At 50.0% G+C, this 20,492-nt stretch overlaps 8 protein-coding genes across 8 annotated transcripts; 7 read left to right on the top strand and 1 right to left on the bottom strand.

Moving 5' to 3' along the window:
- Positions 1–51: 51 nt before the first annotated feature.
- On the top strand, positions 52–1,245 carry N7477_001763 (glutaminyl-peptide cyclotransferase family protein; the record flags this gene model as incomplete). Its single annotated transcript, XM_056963426.1, has 1 exon — positions 52–1,245. The coding sequence occupies one exon, from the start codon at positions 52–54 to the stop codon at positions 1,243–1,245; it is 1,194 nt and encodes a 397-aa protein (XP_056826345.1).
- Positions 1,246–1,501: 256 nt separating this feature from the next.
- Positions 1,502–2,553, bottom strand: N7477_001762 (YeeE/YedE family protein; the record flags this gene model as incomplete). Its single annotated transcript, XM_056963425.1, has 3 exons — positions 1,502–1,824; positions 1,884–2,205; positions 2,266–2,553. 3 exons carry the CDS (start codon positions 2,551–2,553, stop codon positions 1,502–1,504), a joined length of 933 nt encoding a protein of 310 aa, XP_056826344.1.
- Positions 2,554–3,438: 885 nt separating this feature from the next.
- N7477_001761 (FAD-binding oxidoreductase) lies at positions 3,439–4,924 on the top strand (the record flags this gene model as incomplete). The annotated part of the gene is made up of 3 exons (XM_056963424.1): positions 3,439–3,694; positions 3,755–3,964; positions 3,999–4,924. The coding sequence occupies 3 exons, from the start codon at positions 3,439–3,441 to the stop codon at positions 4,922–4,924; spliced, it is 1,392 nt and encodes a 463-aa protein (XP_056826343.1).
- Positions 4,925–5,191: 267 nt separating this feature from the next.
- On the top strand, positions 5,192–6,627 carry N7477_001760 (uncharacterized protein; the record flags this gene model as incomplete). The annotated part of the gene is made up of 3 exons (XM_056963423.1): positions 5,192–5,839; positions 5,890–6,084; positions 6,139–6,627. 3 exons carry the CDS (start codon positions 5,192–5,194, stop codon positions 6,625–6,627), a joined length of 1,332 nt encoding a protein of 443 aa, XP_056826342.1.
- A 2,234-nt stretch (positions 6,628–8,861) lies between these two features.
- On the top strand, positions 8,862–13,705 carry N7477_001759 (putative ABC bile acid transporter; the record flags this gene model as incomplete). Its single annotated transcript, XM_056963422.1, has 3 exons — positions 8,862–9,197; positions 9,260–11,842; positions 11,900–13,705. 3 exons carry the CDS (start codon positions 8,862–8,864, stop codon positions 13,703–13,705), a joined length of 4,725 nt encoding a protein of 1,574 aa, XP_056826341.1.
- A 676-nt stretch (positions 13,706–14,381) lies between these two features.
- N7477_001758 (aspartate--tRNA ligase MSD1) lies at positions 14,382–16,495 on the top strand (the record flags this gene model as incomplete). The annotated part of the gene is made up of 2 exons (XM_056963421.1): positions 14,382–14,580; positions 14,661–16,495. 2 exons carry the CDS (start codon positions 14,382–14,384, stop codon positions 16,493–16,495), a joined length of 2,034 nt encoding a protein of 677 aa, XP_056826340.1.
- A 395-nt stretch (positions 16,496–16,890) lies between these two features.
- N7477_001757 (NAD(P)/FAD-dependent oxidoreductase) lies at positions 16,891–18,408 on the top strand (the record flags this gene model as incomplete). Its single annotated transcript, XM_056963420.1, has 4 exons — positions 16,891–17,149; positions 17,206–17,492; positions 17,557–18,133; positions 18,185–18,408. 4 exons carry the CDS (start codon positions 16,891–16,893, stop codon positions 18,406–18,408), a joined length of 1,347 nt encoding a protein of 448 aa, XP_056826339.1.
- A 1,342-nt stretch (positions 18,409–19,750) lies between these two features.
- Positions 19,751–20,137, top strand: N7477_001756 (putative histone h1.3.; the record flags this gene model as incomplete). The annotated part of the gene is made up of 1 exon (XM_056963419.1): positions 19,751–20,137. The coding sequence occupies one exon, from the start codon at positions 19,751–19,753 to the stop codon at positions 20,135–20,137; it is 387 nt and encodes a 128-aa protein (XP_056826338.1).
- Between the last annotated feature and the right edge of the window lie 355 nt (positions 20,138–20,492).

Below are 20,492 nucleotides of genomic sequence, written 5' to 3'. Positions count from 1 at the left end.
CTTTGTTGATTTTTTTAGAGTCATGATACACTAGAGACCCGCTGCGTCGCCATGTCTTCGGCATATCGTGGCCTTCGGGGCTGCTTATCGATGCTCTGCCTCGGCCTCCTACTCCTCCTTCCAGCCCAAGCCTACGAGAAGTTGTCCGACGATACTTTGAGAGCACTACCCCGACCCAGTCAGGACTTCGATATCCATAATGGCGCAATTCTATCACCCATCCTTCAGACTCGCGTACCCGGCACCCCCGGTCATGCCGCAGTCTTACAACATTTCGTCGACTTCTTCCAGACGACTCTGCCGAAGTGGGAGATCGAATTTCAAAATTCTACAGCTAAGACACCGGTCTCGAATGGAAAGGAGGTACCCTTTACCAACTTCATCGCCACGCGCGATCCCCCGCATGCTCGAGTAGGGGATGTCGAGCGGCTGACCTTGGTTGCGCACTACGACAGTAAGCTAGAACCCGAGGGTTTTATTGGAGCAATCGACAGTGCGGCACCATGCGCGATGATCATGCATGCTATGCGTAGCATTGATTCTGCCCTCGACAAGAAATGGGCGGATATGAAGGCTCAGGGGATTGACCCCTCGCTCGAGGAACAGCGTGGAATCCAAGTCTTCCTTCTAGATGGAGAGGAAGCCTTCAAGGAATGGAGCGCCTCGGATTCTCTTTACGGGGCGCGTTCTATGGCTGAAGCCTGGGATCACCAAATGTACCCGGCGATGTCAACATTCAAGACCCCGCTCTCGGCCATTTCCTTGTTCGTTCTCCTAGACCTGCTGGGCTCAAAGGCTCCCTTTATCCAATCTTATTATCCCACTACCCATTGGGCCTACCAAGGGCTGGGAACCTTGGAACAACGTCTTCGGTCAATGAAGGTATTAAAGGCCGGCTCTGGGGAACCTTGGTTTATTGATTCCTCCAAAGACTCTCACCAAATAAACCCCTACGGCGGCATTCAGGATGACCATCTACCTTTTCTGGCACGAGGTGTTGAGATTCTCCATCTCATAGATTTCACTCCTTTCAAGGGCTTCCCTCCCGTCTGGCACACGAGCAAGGATGACGGAGAGCATCTAGATATGGACACTACCGAAGACTGGAGCGTACTCGTCGCTGCCTTTGCCGCAGAGTGGATGGAGCTGGAAGGATACTTTGATTTGCCAGAACAAACGTACAACACGCGAGATGAGGAGCTTGAGGCGGAGGCTATCCGTTTGAACAAGAAAACCGAGCTGTAAGCCCTCTCCGTTCCCCTGTTTCATGCATTGATCAGTTTTCTGGTTCTATTCCTATCCGGCTCTTGTCTATACCCAACCGCATTTTCATGGAGCATTTTTAAAAGGATTCAATCTGTGCACGCGCCGTAGAACCATGCTAATTAATGTGATAGCTCATGAATCGAGATCTTATGTACACTGTTAACGAGAGCTGCCAAGAAAATAATCTACAGCCACGAAGCACCCGTTCCTGCTTGGCTTCTTGTACATGAATATGCTAGAACATATTGCCTAGGATGTACCCACTCATAGTTGACAGCCCCCATGTCGGCTGGAGCACCGAGCGCAAGACTGCCGGACCGGGGCAGACTCCCCTCAATCCCCATGCAACCCCAAATGCCACAGCCCCAGCCACAAAGCGCCAGTCAATATCTGCCACTAGAGCAGTGGGAAGTCTCCATTGTTCAGCAAGCGTCGGTTTTGTTGGTTTCTTCTCGTTCTTCGAGATTCGGCCCGGACTCTGCATCAAGTATGTCGATAATGACGGCCCGATGCCGAAAAGAATAATCAGAGCCAGTGACGGATCAAAACGAGACGGGTCTGTTAGGAAAGCGAAGAACCTCAAAACTTTAGCCGAGTCCGCCATTCCGGAGATCAACAGGCCAAGTCCAAATTCCAGTCCTGCGAGGTAGGAGAAGATGGTACGGGATCTCTCGACCGGTGCATCATCTTCGGAACGACAAGGAAGTTAGTCATGCTAGAAAGCAAGACTGCCGCAGTCATGAAGACCACCTCATTCGATGATGGGTAGACTGGTGTGTAGCACGGGGTTGATCCACAGGAAGGGATATTTGATCCTCCATTTGCGAAATTTGCGGTGATCAGGGCAGAGGTGAAGAAAACGGCTGTTGCGATCAATGAGCGTGGCGAGAGACGGGATAACCCGCAGAGCATATGTCCGGAGGTACATCCGCGCCCATTCTAGTGTTTCGTTATACTAATCAGCTCAAGATTATTCGCCCTTGCCATTGAGGTTCATACCTTAGTTCCCCAACCCAGTAGGATTCCAACACCCAGCGTTGTCAACACAGAAGCCAATGAGTTTGGAGAAGCAGGATAATTTGGTATCAAAGACGGTGCCAGCAGATACACTGGGAGCACACTGGACATGAGTCCAGCGACAATCGGTACATTATCACGACTTGGGCTAAACACCGATTCCGAGATCAAGGATGAGATACCAAAGACTGCCCCATTGTGAAAGAGCAGACCCGAGGACCCCTCAAACAAGAGCAGTGCACCGAGCGAGGTATGAATTGGCGTGAACATTGTTGGTGTCAAAACTCTTCGTGAGGAGATGATTTTCCTCGAGAATTAGACTTCGTCGGGAATCCTGGTTGATGTCATGGATGAACCGGTACAGAAGTGATAGACCAAGGCGTTGAGCGGGAATTGATCGTCAGGTTTGGAATTGACTTGATGTTCAATCCTGGATTGTTGGAGCATGAGATTGTCTTTGGCATAAACTCATCCTCACGGGAGTAAGGGATCAAACCTTGAAGCTCGGGGACCACACGGTGGTCCCCGACCGACTTGCCCGCCGCGTCCCCGATGTGGATCGTCGAGGAGAAATTTATTTATGGGAGCAAGCAAACCGGTTGGAATGGAAATGAATATGTCCTGGATGATGAAGCTTGTTCTGTCTGGTTACATCGAGTCCGGCCGATCCGGAGTCGAATGTCGGGGCATGCTCAGCCTCATTCAAGGTGAACGTACGAATGGTGGCTTCGGGTCCATCCAGAGTTGAAAGACATGCCTTGGGTATTTAAGTAAAAATTAGTCTTGGAAGACGCATGAACACGCCTAGGCACAAGTTGGAAATGGTCGGGCCTAGATGCAGGACATGAAGTATAGGGTTTGACACCAGCCATGGCGCTCGGGGATTATTCTAATTGGAACACTCCGTCATGCATCCCTTTGCTTGTTTCTGGCCTTTTTATTCAATGAGATCCCTTCACTGTAGTTCTTGAAATTTTGGTGCCTACATTCCATATTGTTGGAGCATTCCAGGAAGGTGCTAAAAACGAGGGTGCAGCTTCCTTGGCTCCAAATTTCGCGCCTGACATTCATTCACCTCCGAGGATGTATCTTGGGACTAACTCTTTTCCCTCCTTGTCCGTTCATCTGCTCTGACCATTCGTCCGCGGCTTTGTGATGGGAAACATCCCCAGCATTGCCGGCCACGACTGCCTCCTGGCAGCCGTAGGACATGACTCGTCCATGGTGACCTTCCGAACTGACTTCTCCTTTAAATCCCATATCCCGCTTTACAATCTTAACACCCCCGTGATTCCAGTGGCACTCACATATCCCACAACAACCCACCAAGTCGCTGACATCATCAGCTGCGCAGTCGACAATGGGTACAAAGTTCAGGCACGCAGTGGGGGACACAGCTATGCTAACTACGGTTTGTCTCTCAACTCTATCCAGGGTTCATGAAGCCTTGCTAATCTTGTCTTCTTGATAGGTCTTGGAGGCACGGATGGCGCAGTGGTCGTCGATTTGAAACACTTCCAGCAATTTTCTCTCGACCCTGACACTTTCGTTGCTACTATCGGAGCAGGCACACTCCTTGGAGACCTTCAAAGTCGTCTCGATCATGCAGGTGGAAGAGCAGTGGCTCATGGAACTTGTCCCCAGGTTGGCACTGGTGGTCACTTTACAATTGGCGGTTTAGGTCCAAGATCTCGCGAGTGGGGCATGGCCCTGAGACCATGTAATCGAGGCTGAGGTGGTCTTGGCCAATTCGACGATTATTCGAGCCTCTAAGACTCACAACCAGGATGTATTCTTTGCCATCAAAGGTGCTGCAGCGTGCTTTGGCATCGTCACCGAATTCAAGCTGCGCACACACGAAGCACCCCACGAGGCCGTCCAATACTCATTTGTTTGGAACCTGGGCAACACATCTGAAAAAGCAAAATTGTTCAAGGACTGGCAAAGACTGATAATCAGCAAGGATCTTTCCCGCAAATTCGCCTCCGAGCTTGTAATCTCTGCTGCAGGCGTCATCGTCTCGGGCACTTACTTTGGCTCTAAGGCAGAGTGGGACGCTTTCGAACTCGAGAAGCATTTCCCACCGAGCAACTCAGCAAATATTGTGACCTTGACGGACTGGATGGGTATGCTTGGCAGCAGCGCTGAAAATCTCATCGAATCGATTGTCGGCGGAATCCCGGTCTCATTCTATGCCAAGTCCATGTCTTTTACTCCAGAAAACCTCATCCCTGATAGCGGGGTCGATGCAATGTTTAGGTACATCGATGCAACTAACAAAGATACCCTGGTCTGGTTTATAATCTTTGATCTGGAAGGTGGTGCAACTAACGACGTTCCAACCAATGCCACTGCTTACGCCCATCGCGATGCCATTTTCTGGATGCAATCTTATGCAGTCAACCTTCTTGGAATCGTCTCTCCTACTACCAAGGATTTTCTTAACGGCCTGAATGCGGTTGTTGCATCATACCATCCGGGCGCTGATTTTGGAGCTTATCCGGGATATGTTGATCCCCAGCTGATTGATCCCCAGAGCTCTTATTGGGGACCGAACTTGCCTAGACTTCAGACCATCAAGGCTGAGATTGATCCTCACGACGTATTCCACAATCCTCAGAGCGTGCAAGCCCTTTCTTGAATGCCGTTGACTCTTAGGCTAGTGCCATCTCGGTCTATCAGCACGCGGACTAGCTCTATGCGACATGACAATAATGACTTGCATCAATCATAAAGTAGTGTTATAATTGAAATTTCTCGATACATTAATATTGGAATCGGATCACTATTTGAACGTATCATTTTGCAATCGTAAGCTCCGCCGGAAGCTGTGAGCCTTCTCAATGGTTGTTCTTCAGTATGACTAATCCAATGCAGTCGACCTCAAGCTCAGATAGAACACTTTTCGATGAAAGTGCATGATCCGGGATTATGCCCGCTAGCTGTGATTCTGATTAAAGAAAACATCTGCCATGCCAAATTCTCGGTCATCTTCTGGACGCTCGACCGGGCCCGTGCTCTGTTTCAAATAATGAAAAGATTCAGGAGCTCTGAGAGACAGCATCTGGACGAGTCAGATTCAAAAGATGAAGAAGACTTTACCATCCTCGTCAGCCTAGCAAGACCCGTGTCTCCACCACCAAAGCGGGCTGCACCAGTTCCAAGGCCATCGCCAAAGAAAACTCCTTCGGGATCGCCACAAGACACATCACTCAGCCTCGCCGCCATTGAAGCAGGCGAAGTCACAATTGCCGACCACCTAGGAATCATCTCTGAGAGACTCAAAAGATGCATACGCCCTCCAATTCCTGGGTCAGCCCCTCGTATTCCAATAGATGAATGGACAGAGCTTTATCGCCGCAACGCACATGCCCAAGGTCGTCATTTTGTCATTCACCAACACGATCACCCTGTTGCTGGCCCACACTCTGACTTCAGACTACAATTTTCAGAAAATAGCTCTGTCAGTTGGTCTATTATGTATGGATTGCCTGGAGACCCAAATAGCGAGAGATTGAATCGAAACGCTACTGAGACTCGCGTCCATTGTTTATGGGTATGCCTATTGACTTTCTTTTGCCATTCACATCGCTGATCCTGATCCAGAATCATCTTCTTGAGACTGCATCGGACAAAACCGGATCAATTATTATTTGGGATACTGGGGAGTATGAGATTCTTCCTGTGAATGGGGATGAATCTTCGTCCGAGACTGATGACTCGCGATCTGAGTCTGATCTCGATGTCATGAAGGTTGAACAGCGCTCAGACAGCATGAAGTTACACGAGGCATTTGAGAGGGTAAGTTACAACGACTCCCATTTATTTATTTGTTCACCTAATCACATACCACAGCGCAAAATCCGTGTTCGTCTTCATGGTGCCCGATTACCAAAGGGATACACCATCCTTCTTCGACTAGATAAGAAGACAGACTTCGTGCGGCCGATACGCAAAGGCCCCAAACGCCGCAGACGCGACCCGAAAGTGGCGCAGTCAAAACGAGCCCCGTCCACCTCGGATTCAGGCTCGGATTCCCATCTATCTCCCGATCAAGTCTCACCTCCGAGATCATTCAAGCCCAATGACAGCACCCACTCCGACGATGACGTCGACACCACCATACAGAAAACCAACGCATACCCCGGCTCACACAACACAATCGGCTCCATACATCAGCGCCGCTGGTATCTCAGCATGGATCGCGAGGCCTCAGGATTCCAGCCCATTGGAAGACACGAGAATCGGGGAAAAAGAAATGGGCTCGAAGAAAAAGCAATCAAGGATCTCTCGGCTTCGAGCCATTCTACGTGCGCGGGCCGGATATCGAACGCAGTGTCGTGACTGGGCGTCTTGGTAGTGATGTTCTCTCAGATGAGAACGTGCAGGGATTTCAGCGTAGGAATCTGTGGAGACCTGTCCTCAATTGAATAGTCTCGGGCGAAGATACATACGTCTTCGGGTATCTGATTGCCTGTAACTTGACTAGTCTGACTCCACCTTTCCCGGCACGGCGGCGATCTTATCCTGGGTGGGGTCATTCTATACTTGTAGATAGTAGATGAAAGTGGAATTTTTTTGAAAGGCGCTTGAATAAGAGAGATACTATGAGCACTCAATGTAGTAGCACAGGTGCTCAATTACAATCAAAGGCTCGATCAGTTCTTCAGAGTCGAGCTGGACTCACTTTGATAAGAAATTGCTCCGTTCCATGCAGCGTAACAGGCGATAGACGGCTCGTTTTCCAAGAAACGAAATAAAAGAACCTGATGCGCAACCTCTAAAATACAGAAGCCAAAACTACTGAGATGCAACAGACGTACGCAAAATCGTAGAATGATCATCATAGCTGATAAGAGCTCCATGGGCTCCCTGAAAGAAGGCGCTTTCGTCAAGACTCATGCAAAGATAATTCTTGCTCAATTCTAAAAGTGACACGATCCAGGGAGGTCCAAATTCTATCGGGGTAGATACATGCTTCAAAACCACCCATATTAGACGAGCAAGGTCCAGGGACGCTCAAGAATAAAGCCGGTGAAGAGCTAATGTTTGCTAGGAACATCGACACGCTCGATAGTTGACGCAGTATTCCCGGCCACAAACCTTTGTTCGGCCCAGCATGTATTTCGGCAAGTCACAGAGCCGGAGTCTTGTGGATGGTTCGTGGGACTCGGACGGTGAACGGGGGAGCGGATTTTCACGGTGTTGACCATGGATGTCGATAGGTGAGCTTGAGCATGCAGAGCCACAAACGGAATCAGTGCTTTTCCGAGACTTTGAACAGCTTTTTTCTTGGGAATTAGGTGAGATACGAAAGGACAATAATGGCAAAAGTCGAATTGTCAAGAGATTGTCAAGAGATTGTCCCCTTGAGTACGAGGGAAAGGGGTCCTGGATGTCTACACTGGGACTGTGATGGATGCATGAGTGCATAATTAGAACATATTACCACAATTTCGACATGCCGTATGAGTAGCCGCTATGATCCTTGCTAGTACCGGATTTTCCTATGTCTTCTGTTCTACATTAGGGGTCAGCAGAGAAGGCACTTATAGTCGGTGATAAGGAATTCCTGCAACCCCTGTATGTTGGCGCAACTCTAGAATTCTAGTACGCTGGATGGTATACTGCTGATGTCAGACACGGAACCTCCAGAAAATTTGTCCACTCGTGGATGATCATCAGGCACGAATACCCATCGGTAATGACGAGGGACCACCTGGTACTGGAGTGCTAGAACATTAGGAAATCCGTGAGCTAGCCCCGGGAGCTTACCTCACATTTTGTGTAGGAATTTAATATGCATTGAATCCACTCGCCGCGATAGGAACGGGGCTTAAAGATAAGCGTGGAGTCAATGTGGAAATTACCTTTGGCTCCAGAAAGACGTTCGCCTCACCTTTTAGAGTTAAGCATTGTTGGGGTATTTAGCCCCAAGGTTCTTCGGAATGAACAATCACTTCCAGTAGTCCGTAAAATGCATAAGCATTTCCATGTCCCCAAGCCAAGATATAAAGTGGAGCAACGGCCCCAGATTGAAGACAGACGAAGCTCGGATTTCAAGAGTCCCCGTACCTCCCAGACCCACCGACGTACGCCGCTCCACGACGGCTCAAGAACTCGAGCTTACCAAGGAGCCACGGCAAAATCAGCGAGGACGAGGCTTACCCATCTCGGATCCCGCGCGGCCTGCAAGACGCACTCCGTAGCGTGACTCATCTGGTGCGCCAATAACGACAGCGCTCGTGGGCTTCACCGTCCTTTGGATCGTCCCGCAACTGCAATCTTCGACTCACGGACCGCCGGGTGGCTGGACCATTGCCTGTAAGAGAAATCTGGGACCGGAAGTAAGCGTTATCATCGTGGGTTCGAGCTACGGAAGAGGGAGAAGACGACGCTAAGACAGTGTCATCTTGACTCACAGGAAAGATCGCGGTACAGTCCCCGCTTGAATGTCACCTTGGTTTCTAGACCCGCCGCGGACTAGTGCACTTCATCAATGTGAATCGCGATAAGAGGCTTATGCTGCACTCCACTTCAATCCTTTTTTTCTTTTCTCATCCCTGAGGCTATGAGCAATGTCTGCCGTTCAGCTCGCTTCATTAGCTACGGGCTCGGTCGCCTTGCTCCTGGCGGCCGGCGACAGCATTCCTGCAATCAGAAGTATTGTCGATCGGATTTCGCGCAAATCACCTACCGTGGATGAGCCGGCGTTGGCAAAGACACTTTACAGAGATGAAGATGGCGAGGCTAGCGAGGAGTCCATTCGGGCTTTCTCAGACAAGTGGCAGCGATTCGCTCTCGCACTTTTCTCGGCCAGTGGCTTGTCCGTGACTGTTGCGCTGGCTGTGTTGTCGACATTGAACAAAAGCGCAGGAGACTTCCTTCTGAACTGGTTCCAGTTCGGCATTTGGGTAAGTAAAGGCGTGCGTTCGCACTGTAGTGTAATTCCTATTGACATGGATTTATGTGATAGGCCTTGCTCACTGTTCAAGCTGTCGCATTTTTCACTGAACCACGGCCAACAAAAAGATTTACACTCGGCCAATTCTCGTTCGGGGGTAGCATGATTGCTGCCGCTCTCACTGGCGAACAGATTCGTCAGGCTTGGGTAGGCCAGACTCGCCTTCTCCATGATCAAGTCTGGATAGGTCTTGTTGCCACGCAATTATCCAGCGCCCTTCTCCGTGCTCTGTTCAGTATTCTGCTACCTCGTCGGCCGCATGTTTTTCTTAATGGAAGGCCAGTCGATCAGGAATATACAGTCTCGGCATTAGGTCGCTATACCTTCGTCTGGGCTATCAGCCTTCTCAACTACGCCGTGCAGAACCGCAAACTAGCACTCACGGACCTTCCAGTTCTCCGATCTGCGAGACGTGCTGACCAGCTACGTAGCAGGTTTGAGAAAGCCCTTGCGTCGCGCAAACTCTGGAAGGGCCTTATTCTTGCCCATTGGCGCTCTCTCCTGCTCCAGCTTATACTTACAGTCATCATCGGCGTCTTGAGCTTTGGTCCACAGATGGCGTTGTTCAATATCCTGAGAGTCCTTGAAGCCCGCGGAAGTGAGACCTGGCAACCATGGGAAGCGTGGTTCTGGGTCCTTGCGCTAGGAGTCTTGATGCTGGTACATTCCACTGTTGAAGCCTGGCTGTTCTGGGCTGTATGCTCCAAGCTCGGTGTTCCTATTTACGCAGAGCTCTCTGCTGTTGTCTTCGCGAAATCCATGCGCCGCAAAGACGCCAAGCACATGAAGAAAACGACGAAGCAAGATGACGCCAAATCTTCCGCAAAGGCTTTATTGGACCAGAAGGACGAGGAGGAGGATGATGACGAAGAATCCGTCAAGAAGAGCCGACAGAGTATCATCAACCTAGCTGCTGTGGATGCACGACGTATTTCCGACTTTACATCTTACGCATATCTCATACCATCGGCGACTTTGAAAGTCATCCTCGGCTGTGCCTTCTTGATCCAGATTCTTGGATGGCAAAGTGCCCTCGCTGGACTTTCCGTCTCCGTCCTTGTAACCCCCTTGAACATCTACGCAGCAAAGAGATATACAGGTGCTCAAGACAAATTGATGAAGCTCAGAGATGCGAAGATGGCTATTGTTACGGAAGTGCTTCAAGGCATTCGCCAAATCAAGTTTTCCGCCTTGGAGCAGCAATGGCAAGACAAAATCGGAGAGGCACGAGACACTGAGCTGTCTGCTTTGTGGATATCGTTCCTCTACGATGTTGTACTCATGGCAATCTGGATCCTCGGACCACTGGGTCTCTCGGCTGTTTCACTGACTGTCTACGCTGTGATGCATAGCGGCTTATCAGCTTCTGTCGCCTTTACAGCAATGTCGGTCTTTGGTGCCCTGGAGATGTCGCTTGCCATTCTACCTGAGATTATCTCAAATGGGCTGGAGGCAAACGTTAGCGCAAACCGAATCGACGCCTACTTGGCATCTGCGGAAAAGATTGTCAACACTGTTCTATCCGACAATATTGAGTTTGAAAACGCGACAGTCGCATGGCCGGCGGAACACGAGCCAGGCACAGAAGAGGGAGACGAAGACCGATTTGCGCTGCGTAATTTGAATGTGAAATTTCCAAAGAAGAAGTTGAGCATTGTCTCCGGGCGGACTGGTTCTGGAAAGAGTCTGCTCCTAGCATCCATCCTCGGTGAATGTGATGTGCTGGAGGGCACCCTTAAAGTGCCTGTCCCGCCACCAATCAAGGACCGCTTCGACCACCTCGCGACGGATGCGAACTGGATTATCGATTCTGCTTTCGCGTATGTTGCGCAAATCCCATGGATTGAGAACGCGACCATTAGAGACAACATCTTATTCGGTTTACCTTACAATGAGACACGCTATAAGAAGGTTCTGTCTGCATGTGCCCTAACAAAAGACCTGGAAATGTTGCCAGACGGCGAATTGACAGATATTGGCGCGAACGGTGTCAATCTGAGTGGTGGCCAAAGGTGGCGAGTTTCATTCGCTCGTGCGTTGTATTCTCGAGCCGGTGTCCTCATTATGGACGACATCTTCAGCGCTTTGGATGCTCATACTGGCCGTTATGTCTACGAAAATGCATTGACTGGCGAGCTTGGACAGGGACGGACCCGAGTGCTAGTCACGCATCACGTTGCTCTCTGCCTCCCCAAGACCGACTACTCCGTCTTGTTGGAGAACGGATGCGTTAGATATGCCGGCACCATTGATGAACTTCGAAAGGAGAACCACTTGGAGGAGATCTTACGAGAAGACAACGCCGCCGAACAACAGGACCTTAACGCCGAAGATCCCGATGACCTTCTGAATTCCAAGGAGACCAATCTCCAAAAGGTCGTCTCAAACACCGTACCTCGACGGCAGAGCTCAGCCCCAAATGACACAACGCCTGTACCTGCAGCTCCCAAAAAGTTCGTCGAGGATGAAAAACGTGAAGTGGGATCTATCTCAATCTCCGTCTACAAGTCATATCTGTCTATGGGAGGAGGTGTGCCCATCTGGATTCTGACCATTCTAATCTATCTGACCTATACCTCCTTGATGGTTGGCCGAGTAAGTTAAGCATCATTTATGGTTCTTCCCTTCGTTTTCTAATGATTTTTCGAACAGGCCTGGTGGGTGAATATCTGGACCAGCGCGTCATCCAGCACCCAAGCGCACCCGGGGCAGCTTCAGACTTTGTTCACACAAACCGTGATGCGAACTCACCCCGAGCCGCAAGACGACAACCTTAAAATGTACCTTGGTGTCTATATCGGGATCTCTGTTCTTGCTTGCATCATTGGGACTGCGCGATATTACTTCATCCTTTCTGCAAGTGTGCGCGCATCCAGGAACCTCTTTAACCGCTTGACATATGCCGTCCTGCGAGCACCACTGCGATGGTTGGATACCGTTCCCCTTGGCCGAATTCTGAATCGATTTACGGCAGACTTTCACATGATCGACTCACGTATCGGATATGAGCTCGGGTTTCTTGTTTCCCAGTCTCTTGAAGTTTGCGGTATCATGGTGGCTGGCATTCTCGTCTCACCACTGGTTATCATCTTTGCGATAATCCTGCTTGTCGTCTGTCTCAAGCTGTCATTGAAATACCTAGCGGGTGCACGTGAAATCAAACGCCTGGAGAGTACTGCCAAAAGCCCTATCTTTGAGCAATTCGGCTCTAGCTTGACCGGTTTGGTTACGATCCGAGCATTTACCAAGAGCGAGGACTTTATCGACACCATCTACGGCAAAATCAACGCTCATGCCCAGGCCTGGTGGACTATGTGGTTGTTCAATCGCTGGCTGGGAATTCGCATGAACCTTGTCGGAGCAGTCTTCTCAACACTAACAGCGTCTCTTGTTGTCTTCCTACCTGGCATCTCAGCCTCACTTGCAGGATTCGCCCTCAGCTTTGCCCTACAGTGTAATAGTGCTATTGCATTTGCGCTGCGCCAGTACGCCAACATCGAACTCAACATGAATGCCACAGAACGTGTCATTGAATATTCCAAGATCGAGCTCGAAAACCAAGGCGGTGCTGATGCACCTGCTGCTTGGCCCACCGAGGGTCGGTTGGAAGTCAGTGATCTCATTGTAGGCTACGCACCCGATCTTCCCCCAGTCCTGAAGGGCCTCAGTTTTACCGTGGAGCCGAATCAGAGAGTCGGCGTGGTAGGAAGAACTGGTGCGGGCAAGTCGTCTTTGACCCTTGCGCTCTTCCGTTTCCTAGAAGCACGCGAAGGCCAGATCTTGATCGACGGCCTAGATGTGTCCAAGATCAAGTTGCACGACTTGCGTAGTCGGCTGGCGATTATCCCCCAGGATCCTGTCCTCTTCTCGGGCACTGTGAGAACAAATCTGGATCCGTTCGAGGAGTACAGCGATGGGGAGCTCAATGATGCGCTAGCACGCGTGCATTTGATTGCTACTGAGGATGACGAGGCAACTCTTACTTCACAAACCGCCACACCTCGACAGGGTGACGGCACAGAAACGCCAGACACGGCCACGATGCAGCAAGCCAACACAAACGTCTTCTCGTCATTGTCAGCGCCCATCTCGGAGGGTGGTCTAAACCTCTCCCAGGGTCAACGACAGCTGCTCTGCCTGGCCCGTGCCATTGTCGCCCGGCCTAAGATCATGGTTCTGGATGAAGCGACGTCTGCTGTGGACATGGAGACGGATGCTCTGATCCAGCAGTCCATTCGGGCCGAATTTGGCCGAAATGCCACCACGCTGCTCGTTATTGCTCACCGGCTAAGCACCATCGCCGATTTCGACCGCATCTTGGTGATGGATGCCGGCAAAGCGGTTGAGTTTGGAAAACCGAGGGATCTCATGAGTCTTATGGATGGTGTGTTCAAGAGCTTGGTCGACAACAGCGGCGAGAAGGCCGTGCTGGAGAAGATGATTTTCGGCCAAGAGTGAAAAGTGACCGCAACTATTTCCATTTTGTTACTTTAAGATTAGCGAACTGTATAGATTGCACAAATTGTGAACAATATATAAGTCTCATTCACATGAAAAACTATGACTAGCCTAATGCCAGGGAAGCAAATCTACATGACGAGGTGAAAAGGTCCATGAAACCAAAGAAGGTCGTGGATCAACAATACTGAAGATCCACAAGAATCAATCCAAGACCCATTTCCTTTTCGCATTGTTCACCCACGGCCAAGCCAGTGGAAACACCTTCAAGTCTCAAAAAAGGATCAGAGATGCCGTAAAGCGTCCGTGTTGTAAACAAGGTTGGTGTGCCGAACGCCGTTATCACCCTCCCTCCACCTCGAGTCAAGCAGCCCTTGGGCTCCCCGAAGAAGAGAGCCACTCGTCTCAGAGGGAGAGATAGATATCATATGGTACACGCTAGGCTTTCATCATCTGGAAACAGTCAGTAATCAATGATTCAATCGGGGAATCCGCTCCTAGAGACTTGGGGTACTCACAAGTAAAAACTTGGAAGGATGAAGAAGAAAAGAAAAAAATGCGGTTGACCGCGCGCTAATTAAACACCCGCGCTAGGCTGCTTTGGACGGGCGGTGGAGCTACTTTCTGCCGCGTTTTATGATATCGCAGCATCGGATGATCTTTGAATGTACGTACAATGATGTTGGCTGCAGGTGTGCGGGTGCCGTTGAGGCTCCGCTCGAGCTGTTATCTTGCCCAGTCTCTGCGTCGTCAGTCTCCAACGCCGTGGCCACGACAGAGTCCTACCGTGCGTCGCTTTCATCGCTCGGTCCGTCTCCGCGAGCAACATGCTCCGACTGAGCTCCCGAGCTTCTTGGAAGCATACAAACAAGCTGGTATGGCTCCAGCTTCTCGAGCGTACATTCTGAGGTTCAAATTCGGGATTACGTTTACTAAAACGGGCTCTTTCATGCAGTGGAATTCCCATCGGCTACCCATGACTTCCAGACCTTTCTCTGGCAGGCCGAGTCCAACATGCAAGTCGTCTTGCACGGTTACCTAGGCCAGCGAGCCGACCTCTCCAAGAAACTATCCTTCGTCCGCCTGACGGACCCGACGATGAAATACAGCATACAAGTGGTCGCCTTCGGCAAAACCCACGCTACCGAGAAGCTCAAGTCTCTCAATGCTCATAGTCCCGTCGCCGTACGCGGCACGGTCCAAAAGAAAAAGGGCAAGGACACTGACGCGGGAAAAAAGTCTGCAGAAGACATGTGGGAGCTTTCACTAGAGGATATTTACCCATTGAATGATTTCCCCAAGGATATTATCATGACGCCCGAGACTGTCTTTGCGCCAGAACATCGCTACCTCCAGCTGCGGTCTGATGGGGAACTACGTGAATCATTAAGGTTTAGAGCCGAAGTTCGCAATGAATGCAAAAAGGAATTGGAAAATTGCCAACCGCCATTCGTCGAGATTGAGACACCACTTCTGTTCAAGTCTACACCCGAGGGCGCGCGCGAGTTCTTGGTGCCAACCCGCCGAGCGGGACTTGCTTATGCTTTGCCCCAGAGTCCGCAGCAGTACAAGCAGATCCTTATGGCAAGCGGTATTCCGAGATATTTCCAATTTGCTCGATGCTTCCGTGACGAGGATCTTCGAGCGGATCGGCAGCCGGAATTCACCCAGCTGGATCTGGAGATGTCTTTTGCTACCGGCGAGGATGTGATGCGTACAATTGAAGCTGTGGTCAGACGGCTTTGGTCGAATTTGATGCAGGATCCGGCTCCTGAAGGGCCATTCCGCAGAAGGTCATACCAGGAGGTTATGGCCAAGTATGGTTCCGATAAGCCTGATACAAGATACGGCATGGAGCTTATGCGTCTTGACCACCTGCTCCCCGCCGATCTTGTTATGAAAATTTCTCCGCTGGAAAATCCCATTGTCGAGGCTTTCAAGCTTGAGAGTCAGGATAATGATCCTGCCGAAACACTCAAATTCATTGGCCAATTTTTGGACTCCCCAGCGGGGGCTCCCTTTAACAACAATCCAGATGGAGGCCCAGGTGTCTTTGTCTACAATGGCAAGCAACCTCTCTGCGGTCTCCAGCCCTTTGGCTTTGAAGCCGCCGAACGGATCGAAGAACTTCTCGAGCCCGATCACGGCGACCTGATCATCATTCAAGCCCGCCCTCGCGCCCCCTTTGCCGGTGGCTCAACACCAGTCGGTGACCTCCGCCGTGCCCTTCACGCCCATGCAGTTTCAACCGGTTTCTCACCGGCCCCCACAGGCTTTGATTTTATGTGGGTCGTTGACTTCCCTCTGTTCTCCCCCTCTTCCGACTCAGAACCAGGCCAAGGCGGTGCTGCTGGGTTCTCATCGACACACCACCCCTTCACAGCTCCCAAGACTCCCGCCGACGTGGATATGCTCCTTACAGACCCCACGAAGGTCGTTGCAGACCACTACGATCTCGTTGTGAACGGTGTCGAGCTTGGCGGTGGTAGTCGCCGTATCCACGATGCTGCTGTGCAGGAGTTCATTCTCCGTGATATTCTCCAGATGAAGCCCGAGCGGCTGGTTGACTTCGAGCACCTTCTTGATGCTCTACGTGCTGGATGTCCGCCGCACGCTGGCTTGGCATTGGGCTTCGATCGCCTTGTTGCTGTGATGCTGGGTAAGGAATCTGTGCGTGATGTGATCGCTTTCCCGAAGACTGGCAAGGGTGGCGACGATGCTATGGTTCGTGCGCCAAGTCCTATGACCGAGGAGGCGCTAGAGACATATCATCTGCGGCTTCGAAAGTAGGCATTGACGGGTTCCCTCTCCTGTCCGTCCGCCTTGTACCATATATACTATAGCTCTAGATACCTTGTCATGATCTCCAATCAATGTATATTATGCTTGTGTGGCATTTGGCCTTGGACGCCGTCTCTCGTCCGATGGGGGCTTGTTGCCCCGAAATGTCTGAATACTATGCAAGATAGTGTATTGTGGCCGAAACAGGCGTACTGGCCGCCCGGCACAGCCTTCTACCCCTCACTGTCTAGCTCGGAGCTAGTGTCGGATCAGAGAACAGATGTTATGTTGAATAGTCGACCATTGCTGTATTACGCTTTCAGCGAGTCTTGTCGATTTGTCAAGTCAAGATTAAATCAACTGTCTTCTGGGGATACTGACACTGCAAACATCCAATTATCAAAATGGCGTCTACCCATAAGCCGCTCTTTCCAGTGAAGAACTCACTGAAGTCTTACTGGATGAAGGAGCCTCATTCTCTGGCTTCTTTTCGCACTTCCAACGACCTCCCAAAACAATGCGATATAGCCATCATCGGCACCGGAATGTCCGGAGTCGCGACAGCCTACCATATACTATCAAACCCAAATATTGGCCCCGAAAGACCTAGTGTCATACTCCTGGAGGCGCGTCAGGCCTGTTCTGGAGCGACCGGGCGCAATGGTGAGCCAAAGACCATCGTGTAGACTGTTCCTATCCTAACTGTAACTTTTAAAAAGGCGGCCACACTAAGCTGGCGATGCCCACCGTTCACCGACTGGCCGAAACTCATGGACCCGAAGCTGCGGCTCAAATGGTTCATCACCAGCTGAATCAACTCACTGCTCTAAACGAAGTAGTTGATAGAGAGGGTATTGATTGTGAATTTTTGAGAACTCACTCTTTTGACATCTTCTTTGATGAGAAGTATGCTCAGGAAATGTATGCATTCATTTCTGCTGAACTAGCCAAAGGGACGCCTTGGGTCGAAGAGGTCCAATGGATCGACAAAGAAGAGTCAGACAAGGTACTCCCCGTTGTAATACATTACTCGGCGATAGGATGGCCCCTTTACTGACAAATTGCCTCAGATGACTGGTGTCAAGAATACCAAGGGCGCCTTGAAGGTCCCCGCGGCGTCGCTATGGCCTTATAAACTTGTCACAGCATTGCTTTCAAAAGCCTTAGATTTAGGTGGTCAGTTATACACAGAAACTTGTGTCACAGCCGTGAAAGAAGAAGATAACGGTGAAAACATTCTTACAACTTCCCGTGGACTATTGACGGCGAAAAAGACCATTCTTGCAACGAACGCTTATACTGCCGCCCTGCTCCCTCAATACGAATCAGTCATCACCCCATTCAAAGGACAAAACTCGCATCTGTCTCCATCTCCATCTTTCACACCGCCTATGCCTCTTACCAACACTTACAATCTTCATTTCGATTCGCGTTACGCAGACTACTTGATCCCAAGACCGGACGGAACAATCATGCTTGGTGGCGCAAAATGGACCTACGAACATGATCGTCATGTATGGTGGAACAGTGTTAATGATACGACATTGATCAACAATGAGACTACGCAGCATTTTGATTCTGTAATGGCTGATCATTTCCATGGCTGGGAGAATGCCGCTGCGGAACATGACATGGTCTGGACAGGTAGTAAGTGATTCTATCGCCTGTGTACGCTAGGATGCTGACACGAGCGCAAAGTCATGGCATCCACACCAGATGCACTACCTCATGTGGGAAGGGTCCCTGGATCTAAGAACCAATGGATTTTGGCGGGCTTCAATGGTGCCGGTATGCTGCAATTATTTACGTTGACCCAAGCAATTGCCAAAATGATTACCGAGGAAGTTGAGTACGAAGGTACAGGGTTACCCGAGTTTTTTAAAGCCACGGATGCTCGGTTGACTGTTCGCCACCAAATGTAGATTTTTGAGACAACATATTACTTGAATGACTTTTGTTACATTTGGGGAAAACTCATTGACAACTATAGATTATGCAAGACATCGTTTGAGTCCAGAGGTTTGAATGTATTGTATGTGTGAACGCTGATCGGGTGTCTTTGTGTTGCGAAATCAGGCCAAACCCGAATTTTTGCGACAAAAGCTCGCAGCGGGTGTTTTGCACTCTGATTTGAAGATGATCTTGATCAGAAGAGATCCTTGCAAAGATGTAGTGATGAGTAGGACCTATTAGACTTCAGTGCCAGACAAGTTATTGTGATTTGGCGGAAGCATTGTAGAATCTTCCATGGAGAGGTCTCGATGAGGAGTGGAGATCTGGTTATTCAGCACCTGTCTTTTCCGTCACCCCTTCAGAAAGGTTTGTTTAAATTATGATGGGGATTACAGAACCGGCATCTGTCCGTGATGAAGATGTTAGAAGGAAAGTCGAGAAAATCAGCAGAAATTGTAAACATTGAAGCCGGTAGAGAGGTACTCATGGATCCAACTGTGAGTCTTCTTTTTTCCGAAGTCTGGGGTCTTGTTACTCATATCTCTGCAGCTCACTCATTTCGCGTCTCATAGGTATCTCATACACCCCAGTAACTTGTTACTCTCATTTCCCCGTCACTTTCCGAGTCCTTTCCCCTCGCATCTATGTCAATTCGCTCTCACATAATGACCCTAGGGCTGTTAAGAGACATCTTCTCTTTTGGCAACGCGCCTAGGGGCCTCGAAGCACCTGTCCTACGAGCTGACCCTTACCTCGTCAATCAAGCTCTGCACTTTGGAGTTTATTTACGTCGACGTATGCGCTTATGCTTCTCTTCATCTTCTTTTAAATTCGTGATTAAGAAACCGTAGACGGCCAAGTACGCGCTGTGGAACTCGAGGTTATAATGCTTGCCTCTTGCTCTTTTTATTCTCTCCCGTTCAATCCACATTGACTGACTTGCCATTGCACCCTTGAAGCGTAAGCCTATCCAGCCCTACTGCGTCTTCTGCATCTTTGCTACACTTCTACGGACTGTCTCCTTGACAATCGAAATTGTCCCGTTCACCACTCACGGTTCTTCAAATCTCTACTTGATCCTGTGAGTCGCTCTTCATTCTTCATTCTGCCTTACCCTCATTCAGCTTGCCTCGACTCACGTAGAAACGTGACCATTGATATCGTGTCCAAGGCCCACTTCACTTCCTATTTAGATGGCTTCCCCAAAGGCCACTTCGGCTGCGACAGGCTTCATGGGACTGAGCGAGTCCCAGAACCGTCTCATGCTCCTTGCTGCTCTCTGTGAGCCAGCCGATCACGCAAGTCCCTCCAATGAACATTCCACAGATCTCAACTAACAAGCAGGTACAGATCGATTATGAACAGCTCGCCAACTTGGCCGGTATCACAAAGGCCAGTGCTCGCACCATGTACCCCAAGGCCAAGAAGAAGCTTGCTGCCTTCCAAGCAGCATGTCCTGTTATGGCTGCTGCTGATACCACTGGTACCGATCCCGACACCCCAGTTCTGGCCGAGAAGTCCGCCGGGCCGCGCCGATACAAGAGACGTAAAGTCACCAAAGCGACCACTGCCGATATGAACTTGTCCCACACCCAACGTGACATCGGCGACGCTGAGCTCAGTGAGGCCCTGAAAACTGCTGTGGAGGGAATTGAAGTCACGGAGGCCGCCGAGCTTGTCACCGATGACGAGATCTAAATCTTCTTTTTGTCAAAGAGCAAGGCGTATCAATATCGTTACACACACCGAGTCACTGGTGCATGAAGCCGAGATGGGTTCAAACTCTTTACTATCTGCGATTCTTTTGCGTTTGCTTCCACGACTGGCATGGTGAAGACCACTCCCAATGAACCATGTGAAAAATGACTTTTCAATATTCTCGCCATTATAAGAACAGGGTCTTGTGCTGCATTTGCTTGGGCCCCTATTTCATTTGATGTACTCCCTTGCCAAAATTGAAAATTGGAAAAGTGAATATTCAAGGATTCTTTTAATTGTCTTGTAGATAAATAGAAACATTCTCTCCCAGTATCAAGCGACCATATACCAGACA

The sequence above is a fragment of the Penicillium maclennaniae genome (genome assembly GCF_028827695.1).
Source record: "Penicillium maclennaniae strain IBT 15551 chromosome Unknown utg000002l:1.0-2354659.0:1.0-2356205.0, whole genome shotgun sequence".
Lineage (NCBI taxonomy): Eukaryota > Fungi > Ascomycota > Eurotiomycetes > Eurotiales > Aspergillaceae > Penicillium > Penicillium maclennaniae.
The sequence above is the reverse complement of the archived record's forward strand: the minus strand, read 5'-3'. Positions and strand labels throughout refer to the sequence as shown.